The sequence below is a fragment of the Dasypus novemcinctus genome, chromosome 17 (genome assembly GCF_030445035.2).
Source record: "Dasypus novemcinctus isolate mDasNov1 chromosome 17, mDasNov1.1.hap2, whole genome shotgun sequence".
Lineage (NCBI taxonomy): Eukaryota > Metazoa > Chordata > Mammalia > Cingulata > Dasypodidae > Dasypus > Dasypus novemcinctus.
This window is the reverse complement of record NC_080689.1, coordinates 82390971-82414221: the sequence shown is the minus strand read 5'-3', so window position 1 is coordinate 82414221 and position 23251 is coordinate 82390971. Positions and strand designations below refer to the sequence as shown.

The 23251-nt window shown below is 38.6% G+C and overlaps 2 gene segments (V, D, J or C); both read right to left on the bottom strand.

Annotated features, from left to right (window-relative positions):
• LOC131273778 (immunoglobulin kappa variable 3-20-like) overlaps positions 1-23251 on the bottom strand; it is a 1006205-nt gene that overhangs the window by 550879 nt on the left and 432075 nt on the right.
• On the bottom strand, positions 6217-6816 carry LOC101440186 (immunoglobulin kappa variable 1-39-like). The segment is given in 2 exon segments: positions 6217-6560; positions 6744-6816. Coding segments are annotated over 2 exon segments (393 nt in total).

Below are 23251 nucleotides of genomic sequence, written 5' to 3'. Positions count from 1 at the left end.
GAGAATGGATATTAGACCCATATAAGTTGTGTAGAGTTATAGCAGTAAGTAGAGTACCTATATATTGAGACAGTCAACTGAATATGGGGAGGAATATAGTATGAATTAAAAGGCCAGTGTTTTCATGAGAGAGGGAAAGAGAAAAAAAGACAATAATATCAAGAGTAGATAAAAGAGAGAAAACAGAACAAAGGTATTAGAATTTAAATGTCAGACAATTTGGGGGCCAAAGAAAGGGAGGTGAAATGTAAGAGAAACAGTAGATGATGGAGAATAGAACAATGTAGCAGAATGTGGATAGTTTGGGTGGTCAAAATCAATACACAGAGAAAAGAGGAAATGGAGGATGAGGAAACATAGCAAATATGAAGCACTCCCTGTGGCACCTACTGTATAAAGAAAATAAAATAAAAAAGAAGAAAAAGAGAGAAAAGAAAAAAAAGGGAAGAGAAAAAAGGGGGGCAAAGAAAAGCAGAGAAACAAGCAAGAAAAAGAAAAAGAAAAAAATTAAATAAATTAGGAAGAACCTTGTGGGATGAAATGAGAGAAAAGACCAGGATACAATGCAATATTAGCAACCACGACAAAAACAAAAAACAAACAAACAAAAAGAGAACCAACATTTCAAGCTAGTATAGGAATATACTAAGTATATTATGTAACTTCTCTCTCCCTTCCTCACTTCTCTCTCTCCCAGGGTGGCAGAAAATCTGCCTGAGAGGTCCAGTAGGAGATTCAAGTAGGTTCTTGTTGAACCAACTCAACACAGAAGACTATGGCTCTTTATTTCCAGCGTGAGAGTGTCTACACCTCACCAGAAACCCCAAATATGCTATTGGAAGCTTAGATAGCACATCTTACATTCCCTCTCCCTTAGGCATGCTAGGGAGTTCTAATTGATTTTCTGACTCCATCTTCTCCAAGACCAACTTTCCTATCCCAGGACGTTTAGGTAAATTGGGCTTTCTCAGCAGATTCGCCTCTGCTTTCTTCCCAGACTCTCCCCGAGTCAGCTGGTACACTCCTCCAAGTTCAAGGAGAGAGAGAGAAAAAAATACAACACAAAATGCAGAGGGTTAGGGTAATCAAGGACTCAGATGTACCTCAGGGTGCAGTGGATTCAGGTATGGGAAGTCTGTGATACTGCAGACTCAAAGTGTGTGAGTCTCTGGAGTGTGGGCCAGCAGGGTTTAGGGGACATAGACCTGGGAACCATGCATCTGTTTAACACGGGGCCTGGGAACACTGCAGCACAATAAAGCCTTCAGGGATAGCTGCAGCTGGGACACCAGCCATAAGGGGAGGTGTCCCACCCACCACTTCTGGCCTCCATATCAGAAACCCAAAATTCCACCACTCACAAGAATGTCCTCAGTCACTGTCTCACCAAATCGACATCCAGACACCTCCCACCCTGCAAGTCCCTGAAACAGCCCGCTCAGGGCTTGGGAACACCCTGGCACAACCTTAACTAGTTGTTAAAGAGTATTGTCAACATATTACTACTAACCAAAGAATTTTCCCCAACCCACCCTATTATTATTATATTTATATCATTTATATATGAAGACAAAAAAACAATAATTGTATAATAAAAGTTGTGAATTTACAAAGCAAACATGCATAACATCATACAGGAATCCCATACATCAAACTTCCACCAACACCTTGCATTGTTGTGAGATGTTTGTTGCACATGAAGAAAGAATATCAAAATCTTACTACTAATTATAGTCATTATCTTACATTTGGTGTATTTCCCCCAAAACACCCTGTTATTACTTTTTAATACATTTTTATGATAAAAGTTGTAATTCCATAAAACAATTATGTACATGTGCAGAATGTCCAAGCAACACCCCTCTAGCAACACATCATACTGTGGCAGGATATTCGTTACAGGTAAGATAATGTCATCTGATTATTACCACCTCCATAGTATACTTTTGGCACACATTTTGCGTACTGCCCCATTATCAACAAATAACATCTTTGGCATAGACTCAAGAATATTATATAATTGCTGCTAACCATAATCCACAGTTCACGCCAGCTGTATTTTTCCCATGCTTCCTCACATTCCCACCACCCTGCAATAATGATGTACATTTACCCCAGCTAACAAAGGACATTCTTGCATTTGTACCACCCAACACAGTTCCCATCCACCTCTTGGTTTGCCATGCTATTCAGTCCCTAGAATATTCTCTAGCATTCTGTCAACTGGTTTTTACATCCCTAGACAGCCATTTTCAGCCACATCCCATTTTATAAACTAACTGTTAATCACCATGTATTATCATCCACTGTATACATTTCCACACTTATACAGTAAAGCTAATTAAAACTTCTACAGCATTAAATATCAGTAGTCTGTACCTGTTCTCCCCTTATCTCCTTTGAGAATCTTCCACCTACTACCAGGTCTCGAAGATATTTTCCTATATTTTCTTCTAGAAGCTTTATGGTTCTTGCTTTTACTTTTAGATTTTTGATTCACTTTGAATTAATTTTTGGATAAGGTGTGAGAAAGGGGTCCTCTGTTCTTCTTTTGGCTATAGATATCCAGTTCTTTCAGTACCATTTGTTGAATGGACTGTTCTGCCCAAGATGTGTAGATTGGACAGGATAGTCAAAATTCACTTGACCATACATATGAAGGTCTGTTTCTGAAGCATCAGTTGGATTCCATTTGTCTATGTGTCTGTCTTTATGCTAGTACCATGCTGTTTTACCACTATAGCTAGATAACATGCTTTAAAATCTGGAGATGAGAGTTTGCTTTTCTTTAAATGTTTCTGGCTATTCAGGCCCTTTACCCTTCCAAAAAATTTTGATAATTGCATTTTCAATTTTAAAAAATCCTGGTAGAATTTTTATCAGGATTACATTGAATCTATATCTAAATTAGAGTTGACATCTTAATGATGTTCATCCTCCAATGCATGAGAATGGAATGTTCCTCCAGTTATTTAGGCCAATTTTTATTTCTTTTAACATTGAGTTGCAGTTTTCTGAATACTAGTGCTTTGTATAATTGGTTAAGTTTATTCCTGCCTATTTGAGTGTTATCTGCGATATTTTATTTTCACCACTCTTTTAACATTTGGTACTTTTATTGATATAATCTTCATTTATAGACTCTCTTCCAGGCCTCTCTCTCCTGTCTTTTCTTTTCAGGCTCTAGCACACCCTTTAGTGTTTCTTGAAAATCTGGTCTCTTCTTTAAAAATTCTCCCAAATTCTGTTTATCTCTGATATTCTAAACTCACGCTCATTTTTGAAATATAATCTTGCCAAATATAAGATACTTGAATGGATGTTTTTCTTTTGTAGCATCACAAATATACCATACTACTGTCTTCTTGTCTCCATGGTTTCTTGTGAGAAATCAGCCCTCGTCTTATTGCGTACCCTAATTTTTTTTGCATTGCTTTTATCTTGTTCTCAGAATTCTCACTTTGTCTTTGGCATTTGAAATTTTGATCAGAGTATGTCCTGAAGTTGATCTATTTGGAGTATTTTGAATGGGAATACACTGGGCTTCTTAGACAGGGATATCTATGTCCTTCAATAGGGTTGGGAAATTTTCTACCATTATTTCTTCAAATATTCCTTCTGCCCCTTTCCCCTTCTCTTCTCATTCTGGGATACCCATGAGATGTATGTTTGCATGAGTTTCATGTCATTAGTTCCCTGAGGCCTCGTTAAATTTTTTCCATTCTTTTCTTCATCTGTTCTTTTGTATGTTCACTTTCAGAGGCCATTTTTTAAGGGCACCAATCCTATCTTCTGTTCCTCAAGTCTGCTATTTATGGTTCCAATATTTTTTTAAAAAGATTTATTTATTTATTTAATTCCTCCCCTCCCCCGGTTGTCTGTTCTCTGTGTCTATTTGCTGCGTCTTGTTTCTTTGTCCGCTTCTGTTGTCGTCAGCGGCACCGGAAGTGTGGGCGGCGCCATTCCTGGGCAGGCTACACTTTCTTTCGCGCTGGGCGGCTCTCCATACGGGTGCACTCCTTGCGCGTGGGGCTCCCCTACACGGGGGACAACCCTGCGTGGCGCAGTACTTCTTGCGTGCATCAGCACTGCGCATGGGCCAGCTCCACACAGGTCAAGGAGGCCCGGGGTTTGAACCGCGGACCTCCCATGTGGTAGACGGATGCCCTAACTACTGGGCCAAGTCTGTTTCCTGATTCCAATATTTTTAAATTTGACTTATTGCACCACTCATTCCCATAAGATCTGTTTTTTTTTTCTATGTATGCCCTCAAATTTTATTTTGTGCTCATCCAATCTCTTCTTAATATCCTTAATCTCTTTAGCCATCTTATTGAATTTATTAAGGAGATTTGTTTGAACATATATGATTAGTTGTCTCAACTCCTTTATGTAATCTGGAGGCTTATCTTTTTCCTCTAACAGGGCCATAGTTTCCTGTTTCTTGGAGGGGATTGTAAGTTTTTATTGGTGTCTTGGCATCTGGCTTACTACAGTATTTATTCTGGGTGTTGTTTTTCACTTTAGTTTAGGACTTCCTGCCCTTTCTCCCTTGCTGGTTGTGTAGTAGGAGACAATGATGTAGTTGGTGTTACAAGATAAGGCGGCTGACGATGCCCTCATTCTACAAGGCACCAAGGAAGCTTCTCCCAACTTTCTTCTTTGCTAGGGGTAGGGACAAAGTCACAACTTTGTGGAATAACACAAGTTGTGCTGGCCTAGACTATAGCTGCCCAGAGAGACTGATGAAGCTTCACACCCCTTTCTCCCTTGCCTTGGGTAGGGGTGGAGCTGCAGGTGTGGGCAAAAATCTATGCAGTTTGGGTCTAAAGATGACCACAGTTACCCGGGTAGAATTCTGATTATTCAGTGTTTGCCAGCCTAATGTACCTGAAGTTACCTGGATAGACTTGTGCAGGGCGTGCCAGCATCCTCTCTGCAAGAGGTGGGGCTGAAGCCTGGTCTAAGGCTGCAGAGTGTCCTGGGTGAAATAACCTGGTTCCTACAGTCAATGTGATTTTTGTTCAGCCCTGTTACCTCTCACACTGGGGGCAGGGTCAAAGTGGAGGGCAACAGCCTCTTTCAGACTTCAACAGTTTCAAACTTTAGATATTCTTATGATTATACTTTAGCCAGCCAAATATCCTAATCAGTAGCTGAAAGCAGTGGCCAAACATCTCCTCCCTTCTTTTTGGGAATGGAGCTTCCAATTCCAGCCACAGAATTGGACTGGTGACTTGCATTGCCAACATCGGGTGATCAAATGCATCTGAGACCTGGCCAGTAATTTCCTAGAGAAGCTGCCACAGGGCCCCAGCTTCCTCCCTGTAGAGGTGGGGCTGGGGCCTAGGCTAGACCTGCAATATGGCCTGGATGGACTGAAGTGAGTCCCCACCAGCACTGTGATTTTCAGTCCTCCCTGCTTTCTCTCTGCCAGGCAGACAGTTAAGATGCCAGCTACCGGCCTCTTTCTCACTGGAATAATTTTGAACTTCAGCTGTTCTTAGGATTATATTTTTGTCCACTGAATTTATTCATGAGTAACTGAAGTTGGTGCCCAACTGTCTCTTCCTCCCCCATATTTTTGGAGTGGAGGTTTCAATTCCAGCCATGGAAGAGTGGCCAAACTAAAATCAACATATTTCATTGGCTGAGCATCATCCCTTATAACCTAAGCATTCTTCAATGAGTATAGTACATTAAGGCACCCACAATTATTATTTGATGGTAATGAGAAATGAAAATAGCTATCTAAATAAAAACAGAGGTAGAGTAGGAAATCAAATCATCTTTTGTGATGATGAAAAGAAAGGCATGGATGGCAAAGGGTCCAGTGAAGGAAATGAGTAAGGGAGGTAAATGCCCTTCCATAGAGGAAGTTTTGAATATGAAGGATCAAGGATTTAATTTTGGGAAGCACCAGAGATGGAGGATGAAGGGGGAGAAGGATGAAGATGCAAGTGAAAAGGAAAGAAGATGATAAAATTTTAAATATTAAGGAGGTACAATGAATAGAGAATCAATGCATCAGGGCGTGAAATGTAAAAAAACCCTAGCCTAGAGGTCAATTCACCCTGTCATTTGATCTCACCAAGTGAAAGAAAGATTTCTATGGTACAGCCCCCTAAAGGATGTGGTTTCTCAGACAGATGGAGGAAGCAATCCCATTCAAGTCTATTTGAAGAGGAAGCAGCTAGTGCTGCAAGACTCACTGCCCTACACCCCTGGGGAGGAGGTTTGTGTTCGAGGTTGAAGCACCGTGGGAGGTCTGCTGTTACTTTGCTGACAGTAATAATCTCCCAGATCCTCAGGCTGAAATCTGCTGATGGTGAGAGTGTAATCTGTTCCAGACCCACTGCCACTGAATCGATCAGGGACCCCAGATGGCCGCTTGGATGCATTATAGATGAGCAGTTTAGGAGCCTGTCCTGGTTTCTGGTGGTACCAATGTAAGTAGCTGCTAACACTCTGACTGGCCTTGCACTTGAGGGTGATGGTCTCTCCTGCAGATGCAGCCACAGAGCCTGGAGACTGGGTCATCACGATGTCCCCACTGGCACCTGAAACCAGAAAAGAGCATTGATCATGCATTAAATCACAAATGTATAAAATATGAATCTAAGTGTAGGTTTTCTTATTTATCATATATATTCAGATCTGCTTTAGATGACATGGTTTGCTCACTCTGCATGTTAAAACCATTCTCCAAATTTATAAAGATAATACTCTTCTAAACCTCTCACCTGAGGCCCAGAGCACCAGCAGGATGAGCTGTTGGGAATGTGACATCATCTTGCTCACCCGACTGATGCACTCAGGCCCCATCTCCAGGGAACCTGCATTAATAGAGCCCTGAGCAGACAACCAAGTCCCCGAGGAGCATATGCAAATCAATAGGGAGTATAAAGTCAAATGTACCAGTGCAGTGAGTTGTGAAGATAAACAGTGGAAGGAGATAAAAATATCATGACCACAGGAAATGTAACTACTCACCTGCAAAAGGCAAGAAATCAACTTAACACCACAATTTTCAACAATATTCAGCACAATTCAGAAAATGAAATATTTTATCAGCAATTGTACTCTGTCAAATCAACTGTGCCCATCTTGAAAACAAAAGGAATTTGTAAGAAAATACATACATCTGTAAGTGTGATATCATAACTTAAATAAATGTTATAAATATGGTGCCAAAACCTAGGTGGAAAAGACCCTTATCATTGGATAGATTAAGATGTAGTGCACGTATGGTATATCTATCTCAGTCTATTCTAAATTTTAAACAGATATTTGAAGCTCCTCTTCAACATCCCAAAGGAACCTCACTTAATATATCCCAAACTAGTCCTCTGTATTGCCCTTAGTGCAGTATTACTCCCAGAAATGAGTCACCAAATACTTACAAGTCACCCTTAGGACTATCATTTTAGTCGACCACTTTCTAAAATCACAATAGTAGTGATTAGGAGACATGAAGTGTAACACCTCCACCTAGTGGTCATAGGTAAAATGGCTTCAGTTCGAAAGGTCTGATAGAGCAGTTCTTCATTTATTTGTACCCAAAGCCGATGATACTTTTAGAATTATGCAAATAACAATATCATGAACACTTCGAGGCATAGGATATTAAATTAGGAACAAGTAGAATGATTCATTTTACTGGGAGGTTACACAGTGAACAAGTAACTTTTCTGCAGCCATTACTAACCTACTTCTTTGAGATTTCCTCCTCTGAGCTAAGCTGTTACTCAGGAAAGGTAGGGCCATGTGAACCTGGTCCATTTCAGGATCAACCCTCTGCAGGAATAGTCAGAGGTAAGAGAAAATTTAGGACACTTTAACAACTATATGTGTAAAAATTTCTTCCACTATCATGAGTATAACTCTTCCTGCAGACTTTTTCCAAAGGTCCTAAGAGGTTTTCCTTCAACGTGAATGACTTAAGGCATGTATTGTTCTAATTTGAATTAACAAGTTCATTTTCTGTAGTTTGTCTCCTTCTGAGCACTTTACCTTAGGAGGGGTCCCCTCCCAGCATTCAGGAATGGTTCTGCACATACCCACCTCATCAGGGAAGGCGTTCCTTATCAACAATCCACCTTGTTCTTAGTTCACCATGTATTTATATTTAGATGTTAATAATTAATTCAGGTTTGCTCTTTCCACCCATGTATTTTTTCCTCCTCTTCCATGAAGTTGCATTTAACATACATTCTTAAATTTGCTTATTTTGCTCAAATTTCTACTACTTAGTGAGAGGTTTCCTGCATTCGTTCAATATAATTTCCTTCCCATCCTTACACACATTCAAAAATATAAAATTTAAAGCCATCATGGATGACAAGATAACAAATGAGGATGTGTCATGAAGGGTAACTGTGCCAGAGGGGTCCACGTAAAATGTGAAGTAAGGAAATGTTGTCTTCAAGTAGGGGACAGTTGACCTAATGCGTGAATAGAGGAGGGGGTTGTCCTTCAAAGCCCAGTGAAGAGCACTTCAGAAAATGAACAGGACTTGGGAAAAGATGGTCCTGGATATTTAAGAATAACTAATGAAACAGAGTGTGAAAGTGGAACAGGCATGTTCCAAGGGGAATATTAATTCGATGAAAGTTTGAGGATTAGGTTATGTACTATGAGAATCCATGGAACAAGAGTTTGAATTAATTTTTCATTTTAGCAGGTATTTTGGATCATTTTACAAGCTATAACACTCCAAAGATGCAGACACAGTGGAAGCCACTAACGTTTCAGTGCAGCTGGGAAACAAGCTTTCTGTCATATAAGGATTTTTAAAAGTGAAAATTTCCAAATGCTCCCCCAATCCCAAAGATCCAATTTAGACCAAATAAATCTTTGACAAATGATTTAAAAACAACATATTCTGTTAAGAGTAATTCCAAAAAAGCCTGGGACTCCTGTCCCTAGTACATTCACACCTTCTCTCAGTTGTTGAAACACTGTTCAGGTGCTGCTGTGATGTGATTTTGCAGATACAATTAAAGCTATTAACTTTAAGAAGGGGGGTCCATTAAATCTTGCTCTACTAGTCAGAGAGAAAGAGCCCAGAGAAATTCATAAATAATTGGTATTTGAAAAGGACGAATACATCTGAAGTTGATTGTGGAGTTCCAGAGCACCATGTGGCAAGGAATGCAGGCAGGCTCTAGGAGGAGAGATCTGACATCCAGCAAGGACATGGGATCTCAGCACTGCCACCTGAGGAACTGATTCTGCCAAGCCCCATGAGCTTGGAAGAGAACTCTGTGCTCTGGACAGAAGGCAGCCCTATTTAACCATGTAGGAATCTGAGAAGAGAATCATCAACACTGGACCCAGACTCCTGATATACAAAACTCTGACCTAATAAATTGCTAATTAGTTATGAAATAAGAGTAAATTATATATATATATATGTATTAAAATAACCACATGTGAAAAGGGAAGTCATAAATCCAGATACAAGAGTTATCATCCCATTTAGCTCATGGTTGAATGATGCTGACACATGTTTCTTCTCATGAAATGTGATGTGCTTTATGCCACTTTTACCCACAGATGATTTCCTGATGTTTACCACATCCATAGGGTCAGGGCTGAATACTGTGCTATGAAAATACAGGTAAGAGCAGAACTAGCTTTGAAGGTGGTCAGGATCTGTCCCCTCTGTGTCCATGGCCATGTTCTCTGACAGCTGAAGAAATTCTAGACAGGGCTGTTGGTAAGAGGCCAGTGCACTGGGGACTTCCCAGGTAGACCTGAACCAAGCTGCTGTCTTCACATTTGCTTAAGACGAGATGACGCGTTCCTTTTACCTGGGAAAAAATGGGAATGTTGCATGTTGTCTTGATCTAAGAGATAAATTGTATTATGCTTTAATTTATTTAGAATTTACAATTCTACGTGTTTTATTTAATTTTGTATACTCCTGTTGTTCAAGTGACCAAAAAAATCTCAATTAATTATACATAAAATCAACTTAGCAAGTACATTTTCTGGGCACAGCTCACCCTTCCCCATGAACTTGCCAGGGGGCAGGCAAGTCAAGTGCTGCTGTTACAGACATGAAATCAGGCTGATTGATATATGAGGCATGATTCATATGCAGCCAGACCTAATGTGCTTCAGGTTCTCAAACAATTCTACATTATGTAAGGAATTCTTTTTCCCCTGTATAGATACAGGGCCCCAGTGAATGTGCTCAATTCATTTGGGCATGAATGGATGAAAGTAATGTGTTAGCAAATTCTTAATATGAAGCAAAATTAATCTTTAAACTGGAAATGATAAGATTTATTGTTAAATGCATAGAATTTAGATGTATAGAATAAAATAGTATGCTGTTCCCTTAAAATGTGAGCAATGCATTAGCAGTGACCAAGACATTTTCAGTAAATGTCACACGATAATCCTGTAATAGATTCATGGAAACCAAATGCATGTGGTGTCCTGAATTGGAACCTGGAAGGGGCACAGTACAGGAGTGAAAAATTAGATACATCTGAATGAAGTCTGGAGTATAGGTACTAAATTTGTACCAATGTAAATCTCTTAGTTTGACAAATGTACCATATTATGTAAGATGTAAATATTAGGGAAAAGTAGGCAATGATGTGCAGGGACTCTCGGGACAACTTCTACAACTTATATAGGAATCTAAAATTATTTAAAAATAAAAACTTACTTAACAAAGCACGTGGAGAGAGATATCTGTATAGTTGAGTGAACATTGTATTTAACCAAGTGAGGTCTGAAATGATGAGGTCATGTAAGATAATCCTACTCTAAAGCCAGACCCCATCTGCAGTGACATTAAAACACTTGCTCCAGACATTCAGCATCGCACTTGGCAAGTGAGAGTTGCACAACTTGAAATAGTGATTTTTGACTCCTGATTTTCCTGACTTAAATGGACCCTTTGGTCCAAACAAACCTACTTTAGAGCAAAATCTTCAACCAGGGTATGTGTCCCACTGGTAGGCAAAAAGATTTTTTCCATGGCTGAGAATAGGTTTAATGGAATACATTTCTAGATCTATGTATTCTGATCAGATTCTTTCTTAAATTGGATTTTTCAAAGAAAGCCAAGTTGTGCTGCTGACTCTCCGTTCCCACCTCATGTGCATAATCGGATACAGGTCATTGTATGTCTTGTCATAATTTACAAAAATGGTCAGGAGATAGTGTAAATTACAATATAAACTAAAATTGATGCCAAGCGGCAGTATTCCAAAATGTGTTCATCAATGATAGCAAATGTACCACAAAAAATAAGGATGTTGTTAATGTGGCAAAATGTGGAAGGGGTTGGGTGCAATATTTTTTTGTAAAATTTATGTAATATAAATATTTTGAAAACTTTTTTATTTATTTTTTTTTATTTTTTTAAAGATTTATTTATTTATTTAATTCCCCCCCTCCCCTGGTTGTCTGTTCTTGGTGTCTATTTGCTGCGTCTTGTTTCTTTGTCCGCTTCTGTTGTCGTCAGCGGCACAGGAAGTGTGGGTGGCGCCATTCCTGGGCAGGCTGCTCTTTCTTTTCACGCTGGGCTGCTTTCCTCACGGGCTCATTCCTTGCGCGTGGGGCTCCCCCACGCGGGGGACACCCTTGGGTGGCACGGCACTCCTTGAGTGCATCAGCGCTGCGCATGGCCAGCTCCACACGGGTCAAGGAGGCCCGGGGCTTGAACCGCGGACCTCCCATATGGTAGACGGACGCCCTAACCACTGGGCCAAAGTCCGTTTCCCTGAAAACTTTTTTAGAGTATAAAAAAGATAGACCCATTTTTAAAAAGAAAAATATTCATTAATTTCTGCTCTTGAGCATTTATTTTTCTTTTTTTATTGCTGCCAAAAAGGTTTTTTGAGAAAAAAATGCTGGAGAGAAACAAGAAAATAGTCACAATGAACCCCATACACTAAAAGACAGAGCCACTTTAGCAAGGGAATTTATATTGCCCTTTATTACTTCCATGGCAGGACTCCTGTGTCTATTCTCCAGCAAATATTTTAAATTTGATTAACGTATAAGCTCCCATGTTTGCCACTATTTACACCAAATACAACTTGGCATCTTCGTGCATCAAGGTGGACAGCAGAGACCCAGGGAGTGTACCCAAGAGAATGGGGGTTTCTGATGCATCAAATATTTCATCCAGTATCTTCCGAGACTAGATGGAGTTATCTCTCCCAAGATGATAAGGAAATGGTGAGGAACACAAGAATTGTTGATACAGGTTTCTTTCAGATTTAACCACATTGTAGAGACAGCTCTGTTCTACACTGGGATCTCATTAACTAAGACCAGAGCAAAGCCTAGAAGAAAAACATAAACAAACAATTACTAAAACCACAATGATTTTTAAAATTGTAGCTATTAATGACACTTTCTAGGTAATAAAAAATTTGGAACTAATGTTAAACAGCAAAATACACTACAACAATTGATATAAAGATAGACTTTTTCAGACATTATTGAAAAGGGAAGGTTGAGAAATTGACCAAAGATCTCAGTCTCTGAAAGTTCACCAATTACATAATCAACTAAGATCATCTCAGCATCTCAAATTAGCTGAATATCAGAATCAGGTGTCAAAATGTTTGGAAATAAGAATCTTGAGCCACATTTGGACAAACTAGTCAAAATTTCCAGAATTGGAGTTTGGAAATCTCTCCTGAGCAAAGTCACTGAATTTGTAGCCTGTCTGCACAAGTTCATGAACCGGCATTTAGAAACTAATGCTGCAACATATAAGCTGTCCCAGTGACATCAAGGACAGAATTCAATGTTTTTAGCATCATTTTATGAAGATTGAGATAAATAAAGCATAACATGATAATCATTACATTTATCTTAAAAGTAAAGAAATGACAAACTGTTTGAGGACTAAAAAATGAAGATGTGGTTTTGAAATTAAAGATCAATCTCTGACTTTATTGTGGTATTGGCAAAAGCAGGAATATGCAGAGTGTTCAAGAGAAGAACAGACCAAAAAAAAAATGGTTACATCAGAAACTAGAGGCTTCTGAGGTGTGAGGATATATCTTTATTATGATAAAGACTCAGGACACAATACACTAAGAAACAGCCACCTGTGGATTCTGAAAATGAAGACAGTGCCCAAATGTGGTGTTAGTGCAGGGCACTTCTCAAATATTTTACATGTATAGACTCACTGAGCCTCACAACAATCCTAGAAAACATGAAATAGTTTTTATATACTTGTACCACACAGTAGTAAAGTAGCTTCAATTTCTGGGACTAGGAAGTGCCTGGACTATAAACATAAACTTCATACTCTAGGGATCAAGGTCATAGGGAAAACTGTACTCATTTATTGATAGGTGTATTTACAAAATAGAGTAGTTCTTAGTAGGTGTATGAAAGAAAGAGATGATTGCCATCTTCTGTGTATTGCTTTCTTTTATTAAAATAAATCAATTTAATTGGTAGATATCAATAAAGCATGAATCCACCCAAAGGATAAAATCAAACTTATCTTGTATAAATTACATTTAGCCTGATTTTTACCCGCTGATCCTGTATCCTAAAATTCTACTGAAATTGTTTATTAACACTAGCTAGGATTAAATATTCATGACCATTGTAGACTTCATTTCTGTAGCTGGTCACATGGTTAAAGTACATATTCATCACTACATTCTTCCACTACCTATTCCACGTTCCTTTCACCCTCAACCAGCACCTCAGTTGGCCGTTTTTCTTTGCCTGATGGGATGACTCAAGCCTTCGTTCCTGAAGATTCTTGGCCATTGATAGTCGTGCCTGGGTTGACTTGTTGCAGTTTTCCATTGACTTTAGTCACAGAGCATGGTGATACTAGGAGGTGCCCTAGGTCATCTGCATCACAGACAAACTCTTCCTTACCACCATTGTGTAGTAGCAGTCCTTTTCCTCTTGATAGGATCAATCACCCCAGCCAGTAAAGTAATTCCCTCTTTCTCTTTTGATTCAGAGGTATGAAAAGACCAAAGTGAGCAGGCTGCTGTCTTACCTTCAAGATCAATGGAATAGTGTTTATGTTTCCTGGTGGAAGCACTCCTCCTTTTGGGACAAAGACGTGAAGACCAGTTGAGCTTAAGGTTGCAGGGACAGGAAACAAAAACTTTCCTGGTGGATCACAGGCATAATAGTGAGTGGTGCCACTTGCATGTCCACCCCTTGATTCCAGGATTGTGAATCCCAGCTAGGAGAGAAATAGCACCATAGAGTGAATGCTGATTTAGAGCATACAAAGCTTCCTGGAAAGCATTGCCCCATCCCTGCAGGTACTGTCACCTACTTGACAAGGTAAGTGAGCCCTATTAGGATCAACACACTGAGATGGAAGAACCCTGTATTTTGTTGGGTTGATCTCCCATCCTCCCTCATCCAAAAGCCTGGTTATTCATTAAAAGCCATTAATATAATCCTACTACAAAAATAGAGTACGAGGACTGTATGAGATTGCAACTAGTATTTGTGTAATAAGTATATGAATGAAAAGATAAATAAATGACATAAATTATGTCAACTTTATTTACAAGTAAAATAAGTCTAAATAATAAACTAATAAGTAAATTTTAGATTTTTTTTGCTATTCATAAATTAGCAGAAATGAAAATAGTTTAGCATAGCCATATATATTCAAGGGGAAATAAATTTTGATAAAGAGTAATGTTACCAAACATGAAAAATATTTTGGGGATTAGTTCTCATGGATGCAAACAACAGAAATGGAGTGGGTTTTGCTAAGCAAAAATGAAAGTATAATATGAATATCGTGTGGCTTACATATTTTATCACAAGTTGGGGCAACATAGAAAACGTTTTGGAAGTCTGATGGCATTAACACAGTGTGGGACATCACAAAAGGAGAAAGACATGATCCCACTCCTACTACAGATGGATGGTCGACACTCCTGATGGCAACATCAATGCTGGATGCCAGTCATGAGACATTGGAGTTTGAAGACATCTACTGCCACCATCATGGTAGAGGATTCAGTCTGAAATATTTTAGACTCAGAGATGCATATTACAAAAATTTCTACATGTTATGTCAAAATTGTGTGAGTCTAGCAACTGTAAATAAATTGCTAAATGCAATTACTGTTTTCCATCTTAGTGTTAATAGAGAATTCAAGACAAGATATGACCTCTTCCCACATATAAATATATAAGTAAGGAGAAATAGAACCAAGAAGATGGTGGCAGAGGAAGGAGCTCCTAGATTCAGTTCATGCTATAGGGCAGTTAGTAATCACCCAGAGCTATCTAAAGCACCTGTCTGTTGGCTCCAGGAGACAAGAAGGTCATCCTGCAACATCGTTGAAAGATTGGAAGGAGAATACTCCCCATCTACGGTGAAGATTTGTGAGGAGGGCACTCCACATCCCAGAGATTAGTGCTCATCTTCCACTGGCTACACATGCTGCCTACGGACTGATTCCATGTCTGGCATTGGAAGCTCTGCTTCCCAAAAATGGAGAAGAAAGAGATGATTTGGGACCAATTTAAGATATTGACTAGTAAATACTGAGGGTTATATTATAATCCTAAGAAGAGCTAAAGTTTGTACCTGTCCAAGTCAAAAAGAGGCCAGTAACACAATTTTAACTCCTCCTCTGGCACAAGGGAAGCAGCATGTACCTAAAATCACAGTGCTGGTAGGGACCAGCTTCTTTCCATCCTGACCAAATTGCCCTTCTAGCAGAAACCCCAGGCCCACCTCTGGCAGAGACATACCTGGAAAGGCATGCACCAGCCTATCCACGAAAATATAGGCCACACCAAGGAGGCTGGTGATCATCTTACTTGGCCATGCAGGCCGCCTCAGCAGCTATCCTGTGAGGGAATATGGATCTTCATTTCCCAAAAACAAGGAGGAAGAGATGGTTGACCACTGATTTCAGCTACTGATTACTAAAACAGGATGCCTAGAGTATAACTCTAAAAATAGCTAAAGTTTTAAAATGTCCAAGTCAGAGAGTGATTGGTAGCCACCATTTTGACTATGCACACAGCATGAGGACAAGCAGGCTCACTGAAAATCACCATGATTGTAGGGACAGGTATCTTTCACCCAGGTTGGCCTGCAGCTCAAGCCTAGGATTCAGTCCCACCTCTTGCAGAGAGGAAGCTGTCGAGCCCTGCAACCTTTCCAGGTAAATGATGGTGCATTTTGCTAACACTGACAGAAGAGCATGATATGTATGGACAACTGTGGTCATCTTGGACCTGTAATGCATAGATTGCTCCCCAAATCTGTAGCTCCATCCCAGCCCCAGGAAGCAGAGAAAGGCACCTGAATTCATAAGTCTGTCTGGGCAACCATTCCAGCCCCAGGAAGCAGAGAAAGGCACCTGAAGCTTCATAAGTCTCTCTGGGCAACAACAGTCTAGAACTACACAACTTGGATTATTATACACAGAAGTAGCTTGGTCTGAAAACCAGGCAAGAAGAAATGTGGAAGAAATTTCCTCAGTCCTTGGGGCACTGTGGGCAACTTGAGCCTCCACAACTCACAACACCAACTGCATTCTTGACTCCTACTACACAACTAGCAAGGGAGAAAGGGCAAGAAAGTCCTAAACTAAAGAGAAAAAATCCACCCTGAATGAATACTCTAGGATACCAGACATCAAGGTACCAACAATAAATTTCTATCAACACCAAAAAACAGGAAGATATGACCCAGTTAAAGGAGCAAGATAAGCCTCCAGATGACATAAAGGAGTTGAAACAAGTAATCATAGATGTTCAAACAGCTCTCCTTAATAAATTCATTGAGGTGGCTAAAGAAATAACATGTGTCATGGATTTCCCAGAAAGAGAAGAGAAGGGAAAAGGGGCATAAGGAATATTTGAAGATATAATGGTAGAAAATATCCCAACCCTACTGAAGGACAGAGATTTCCATATCAAGAAGTACAACATACTCCCATACAAATAAACCAAGGGACCAGTTTTGCAGGACATACTAAAGGGTGTGCTACAGCCTGAAAACAGAAGACTGGAAAGAGAGGCCTGGAAGAGCATGAAGGAATGAAGATTTTATCAATAAAAGTAATGAAAGTATCAAAATAGTGGTGAAAATAATATGACAGAATAAAACAAATATTCAGGATTAAACTTAACCAATGATGCAAAGCACTTCTATCCAGAAAAATACAACTAATTGGTAAAAGAAATCAGAAAGACTTAAATAATTGAAAGAACATTCAATGCTCAAAATTTAGAAAACCAAATATCATTAAGATGTCAGTTTTACTCAAATTGATGTAGAGATTCAATGCAATCCAGATAAATACTCTACCAGAATTTCTAAATAATGGAAAACATGTTTACAATTTTATGGGGAAGGGTGAGCTGTCCTGATTAGGCAGAAGCATCTTAAAGAGGAAAAGCAAAGTTGGTGAACTCTCATGTCCAGAATTTAAATTGTATTACCTAGGTACCTTTGTAAAAGCAGCATGCTACTATCATAAAGACAAACACAGAGACCAATGGAACCAAATTGATGGTTCAGAAACAGACACTCACATCTATGGTCAAGTGATTTTTGACTAGCGTGTCAAACACACTTAGCTCTGGCAGAACTGTCCATTCAAAAAATGGTGCTGAAAGAGCTGGATATCCATACCCAAAAGAAGGAAAGAGAAGCCCTCTCCCACACCTTATCCAAAATTTAACACAAAATGGATCAATAGCCTAAATATAAATGCAAGAACCATATTGCCTCTAGAAGAAAATGTAGAAAATTTCTTCAAGACATTGTAGTAGGTGGTGTTTTCTTAAAGGAGATAAGAGGATGGCTGAGATGGGCTACTGATGTTTAATGTATCTAGATGTTTTATTTAACTTAGCTGTAAAAGTGTGGAAATGTATACAGTGGATGGTAACACATTTAGTGAGTAACAGCTGGTTTAAAAATTTGAATGTGGCTGAAAATGGTAGTCTAGGGATGTAAATACCAAATTGAAGAAAGTTAGAGAATTGTCTAGGGAATGAATAGCACAGTAGACCCAGAAGTGGATGAGAATTGTAGTTTATCGTACAGAGACGAGAGTGACCTTGCTGAGCTAGAGCAAGTGTGCATCATTATTACAGGGTGGTGAGAATGTGGAGAAGCATGGGAGAAATACAACTGGAGTCACTAATGGACTGTGGTTAACAGTAATAATGTAATATTCATGCATCAATGCCAAAGATGTAATGCATTGATAATGAGGGAGTATGGAAAAGGTGTGCCAAATATATGCTAAGGACCTTGTAATAATCTGATGATACTTTCTCATAATCTCTAAAAAATGTTCCTCGATGGTGTGTTGTGTTGATAGAGGGGTGTTGTTTGTGAATTCTGCACATGTGTATGATTGTTTTGTAAGCTTAAACTTCTGTCATAAAAATATATTTAAAAATAGTAGATTGAGGGAAAATACAACTTATGTAAGATAACGACTATACTTAGAAATATTTTAGAAATATTCTTCCATAATTTGTACCAAATGTCTTAAAACAATGCAAGGTATTGGTGATGGGTTGACATATGGGATCCCTGTATGATGTTATGCATGTTTGAGTGTAGGTTGCTAACTTCTACTATACATTTATTATTTATGCATGTTCATTTATAAATTATATAAAAAACCATAGGGTGGTTTGGGGAAACATACTTTGGTTTGGTTAGCAGGAATATTTTGAAGTTACTCTTTACTCATTAGTTAAAAATGTTTCAAAACAATTCCAGTTATTGCTGGTAAGTTGAGGTTTGAGAGACCTCGATGATGTTATGTATATTTGACTTTTAAGTCCACAACAGCTACACTTATTGTTTATGTATATGTATTTATGACTGATATACTTGTATAACTTTAAACATATGAATTTATAATAGTATGTATATACATATACATGTGTATGTATATATATATATACATATATATGGAGAAACCAGCTTACAAGATTTTAATCCCTAATACTGTGCTCTGAGAATTTCACCTTCATCTTCACTGATTCATTGAAGGAACATCCCTCAGCCAAGAGACATTTTGTAGCAGCATTGTTGGTCTGAGCCTCACAAATGGAGCCTTTTATCTGAGGTATATGGCCAGAGAAACAACAATTAGGGATAAGCTGAAAAATACTCAGGGTCCTGTTCTACAGTGATCTTATTACAGACTTTTTTCAAACCAGAAATCTTCCTAGTACATGATCCTCCTATTCAGGTAAATCCAATAAATAAAATGGGATATGACACAAATGCTATCAGAAACACAAGCTTCTCTACCTAACACAGTTAGAGACTGTATTTTTGCATGATTATTTTTCCTGAGTTGCTTAACAATTTTGGATCAGTCCCCTGTCATTTCCTTACAACACTAAGACTTTGATCAAATCATTCCTTCTCTGTAGAGATTTCCATGACATTCCATGTCCCCCATTTTTTACCTCCTCCATGTTCCATGCTTATGAGCATGTGCCTTCACAACTTTTCCTGCAAAGAAGTACAGAGCGTTTGCTTTCCTCTTAAATGTGAGCTTGTCTTGGGAATTCCATTAATCAAAACAAAGCAACCATAGGAAATTGCTCTGATTCTAGGTTTCAAAAAACAAAGAAAGGCAACAAGATGATGACACCATTTCAGAACCTCAGGCTCCTTATCCTCTGTGTTTCATATGAGAGAAGATGTGTAAACTTGAACAAGGCATTTTCCTTCCAAGGTCCTCCTCCTGTTCAGATATAAATTCCATCATAATAAAATAGGATATGAAATAAATGATGCAGTCATCTATAAAGGTAAAATCAAATGTAAAAAAAAAAGAAAAATTTATTTTCCCTCATACGAGAAAGTAGATGCAGTTACTCTCCTCCTTTTCCTTAGTTCACCTATTTTAGAAAAATTCAGATTTTAAATGAGTTCTCTATCCTTTTCAGAGGTATGGATATTTTTTGTTTGTTTTTATTTTTTATTTATTTTTAATTGGCTTTTTTAAAAAGATAAATAGGCACAACAATGTTACATTAAAAATATGAGGCTCCCATATACCCTACACCCCACCCCACCCAACTCTTCAAAGGTATATATTTTTAAAAGATAAATATTTGCCTAACATACTGATCTGTTTTCTTATATTAGACACTACATATGTATTCTTGAGATTCTTGAACTCTATTAGAGAATGTAGCAGGACACACCAGGATGGGAATTTAATATTTCCTTTTTTTTTATGTGGATCTCCACCCTATAAAATGACACCCTAGAACAATATGAACACATTCAAGACCTTAATATTCATGTGAAACTATGAAACTTATTCCTGGAAGGCTGAAACTTAGTTGTTATCAAATTTTCCAAGGGAAGAGAGAGGGAAGAATAGGTACGTAGGGCATATTGAGATCATTGGAATTGTTCTGCATTACTTTTCAATGATGGATGCATTATGATATTTTATGCCAAAACCTGTAAAATAGTATAGTGCAAAGTGTAAACCATAATGGAGACCATTGTCCATGGAGAATAGCAATTATTCAATATGCATTCATCAATTTTAACAATGGACCGTACTCATGTCAGATATTATTAATAGGTTAAAATGTGAGAGAAGGGGCTTGGGGTGTATAGGAAGCCCATATACTTTCTATGTGAACTTTCTGTGTCTTAAAGCTTCTTTGAAAATAAAATGATAAACACAAATAAGACAGTGAGGGAATAAACAGAAGAAATTATCAATATTCATAAAAGAGAGATCATACAGTGATGAAAGATGCAATACAAAAAAATTTGGTTTTGTTTTTGGGGGAAGTTTTGTATTACATTAAAGTTACAACTATGGCAGGGAAGGATAAATGGTACAATTATTGTGTGGTTCAAATTGTGTGGTCCAAGTGTAAACCATAATGTAAGCGATAGACCATGGTAAGTAGCAATGTTTCAATATTTGTTCATAATTTGCAACAAATACATCACATTAATAAAAATTTTTTAGTGGGGGGACGTATGAGTGATAGGTATATAGGAATCCCTCATATTTTGTATGTAACTTTTATGTAATCTAAAACCACTATAAAAATAGGAGGAATACCTTTCCCAATCACCTGGGAACCATCTCTTGGAATGGAACCATCAGGAAGACAATACCCTTCCCTCCCATTTCCTCTGGGAGATGACATACAAAACTTAAATGGACACCTGGCTCCAGGTTGAAAATCTACCTCATGCCATAAAAATATGAGAATTTTATGTTTCTTTTTATGTTTCCTTGGAAATCATCGATTAACTAAGCCAAGGCTCTCCTCAGTTGCCAGATGAGTTCAGGCGAACTATTTGAGATGAATGGACTCTCAAGTCTTCTTACCGGAGGACTAGTTAACATTTACTACAATTAGTTGTTTTCCTCCTGACTATCTAAAAAGGTGATATTTTGTTCTGTCTTTGCAAAACCTTTAGAGAATTGTCTGGAAGTGCACCACTTTCTTATTTTAATTCATTAATCAAAATGTTTCCTTTCTCTTCTACCTTTTTGGAGTAGTTTCATCATTGGCAGGATGTTTTGTTTTTAATTATATTTTCCCCAAGTGTAATGACATGGACTGAATTAAGTGGAAACTTTCTGAATTAAACAGATAATTTACAGGAATTGTGGGCATGTAGAAGTCAGGTAAAATATGCTGAATTTTTCAGTGTCCCTACTAGATTTTCTTTTTTTGGAATTCTAGGCAGATAAAACACACTAGTGAAAAAGTCTGAGAATTATGAACTCTATAATCCCATGAAAAAACATGTGGTTAACTAATTTGGAAGCCAGAATTTCCTCTGTTAGCTTTTTCTCCTAAAGGAGTTCTATATCTCTATTATATTGGGAAAGGGCTTATGAGAAAACAGTGTTAATTTTGCCTCAAAAAGATTCCTCTGATTTGGATAAATTAATGTATTTCTTGGGTTCTTAGGTCTCATCTCAAGCAAATAAAATCCTGGAGTACATGTAATGTATATCATTTTAGAGGAAAGGAGAACATCTTGTCAAAGACATGAAAGTAAGATTGTGAAAATTGGAAGGGGAAAAGTAAAAATAAAAGCCACTTTCTCTTTGATGGGGCCTTCCTTCTTTCTCTGTTGTCCTCACTTGATAGAACAGAGCGACTCTCTTATTGGGGGCTAATGTGCCTGGTGATTTTAAGTTGAAGCCTATGCTCATTTATCATTCAGAAAATCCAAAGACCAATAAAAAGATATGCCAAATCTTCTCTGCCTGTGCTCTTGAAATTGAACAAGAAATCCTGAATGACATTCCTCTGTTTCCAACATGGTTAGCTCAGTGGTGGGAAAGCTGGATAGGAAGACCCCTTGCCATCCTTCCTCTTGAGAATATTCACTATTACCACATTTTTGAAAGTTAGAATGTCTGCCTAGAGTTCAGAAATGTTCAATATCATCCCTTCAAATTACATAAACTTGCTTACCCATCCCTGGGAGCCACATTCAATAACTAAGGGCTAACCTCATTCTTTTTTTCCCCACTGATTTAAAATCACCTTTATTCAACCACTCCCACCCCACCCCAGGCTTAAGCCTCAGCTGGACCCTTTATCCACCAGCGTTACTCCAAGAATCAGAAATTCCAATGACTTTTTGGGAGATAATTTAACTCCTCCTCCCCGTTGTTTGCACTCACAGAGTCTGCTCATCTTCTTTTCTTTTTAGGAGGAACAGGGATCTGAACCTGGGACCTCCCATGTAGGATGGAGGTGCCCAAATGCTTGAGCCACCCCTGTTGGTTGTTTGTTGTGCCTCTCACTGTGTTTCCTCATTGCATCATCTTATTCCTTCAGCTTGCTGTCTTCTTTATGAGGCACCAGGACCAAATCTGGGGACTCTTATGTGATAGGCAGGCACCCAACTTCTTGAGCCACATCGACTTCCTCAACACTGCCCAGATACCGTGGAAGAGCTTGATGGGCCCTGAATGAACAGCCTTTCAAGGATCCTCCAGCTCTGGAATTATGGGAATTTTGCTGCTCAAACACCAGGGGAATGGTAGACTCCAAAGTGCTGTGCACCATGGTGGGAAGACATCACAGCTGAGATTTGTCTCCAACAGGAACCCTGTTGAGGTCCAACATGTTCAGTCTCTGCTCCCATACTGTTCTGGAGCTACAACTATTCCTCAACATTGAAACTAAGCTGAGTATCAGCAGGTTTGACACAAGATGTGTGCTCAGCAGACATTCTCACCTACTCTCCAATGTT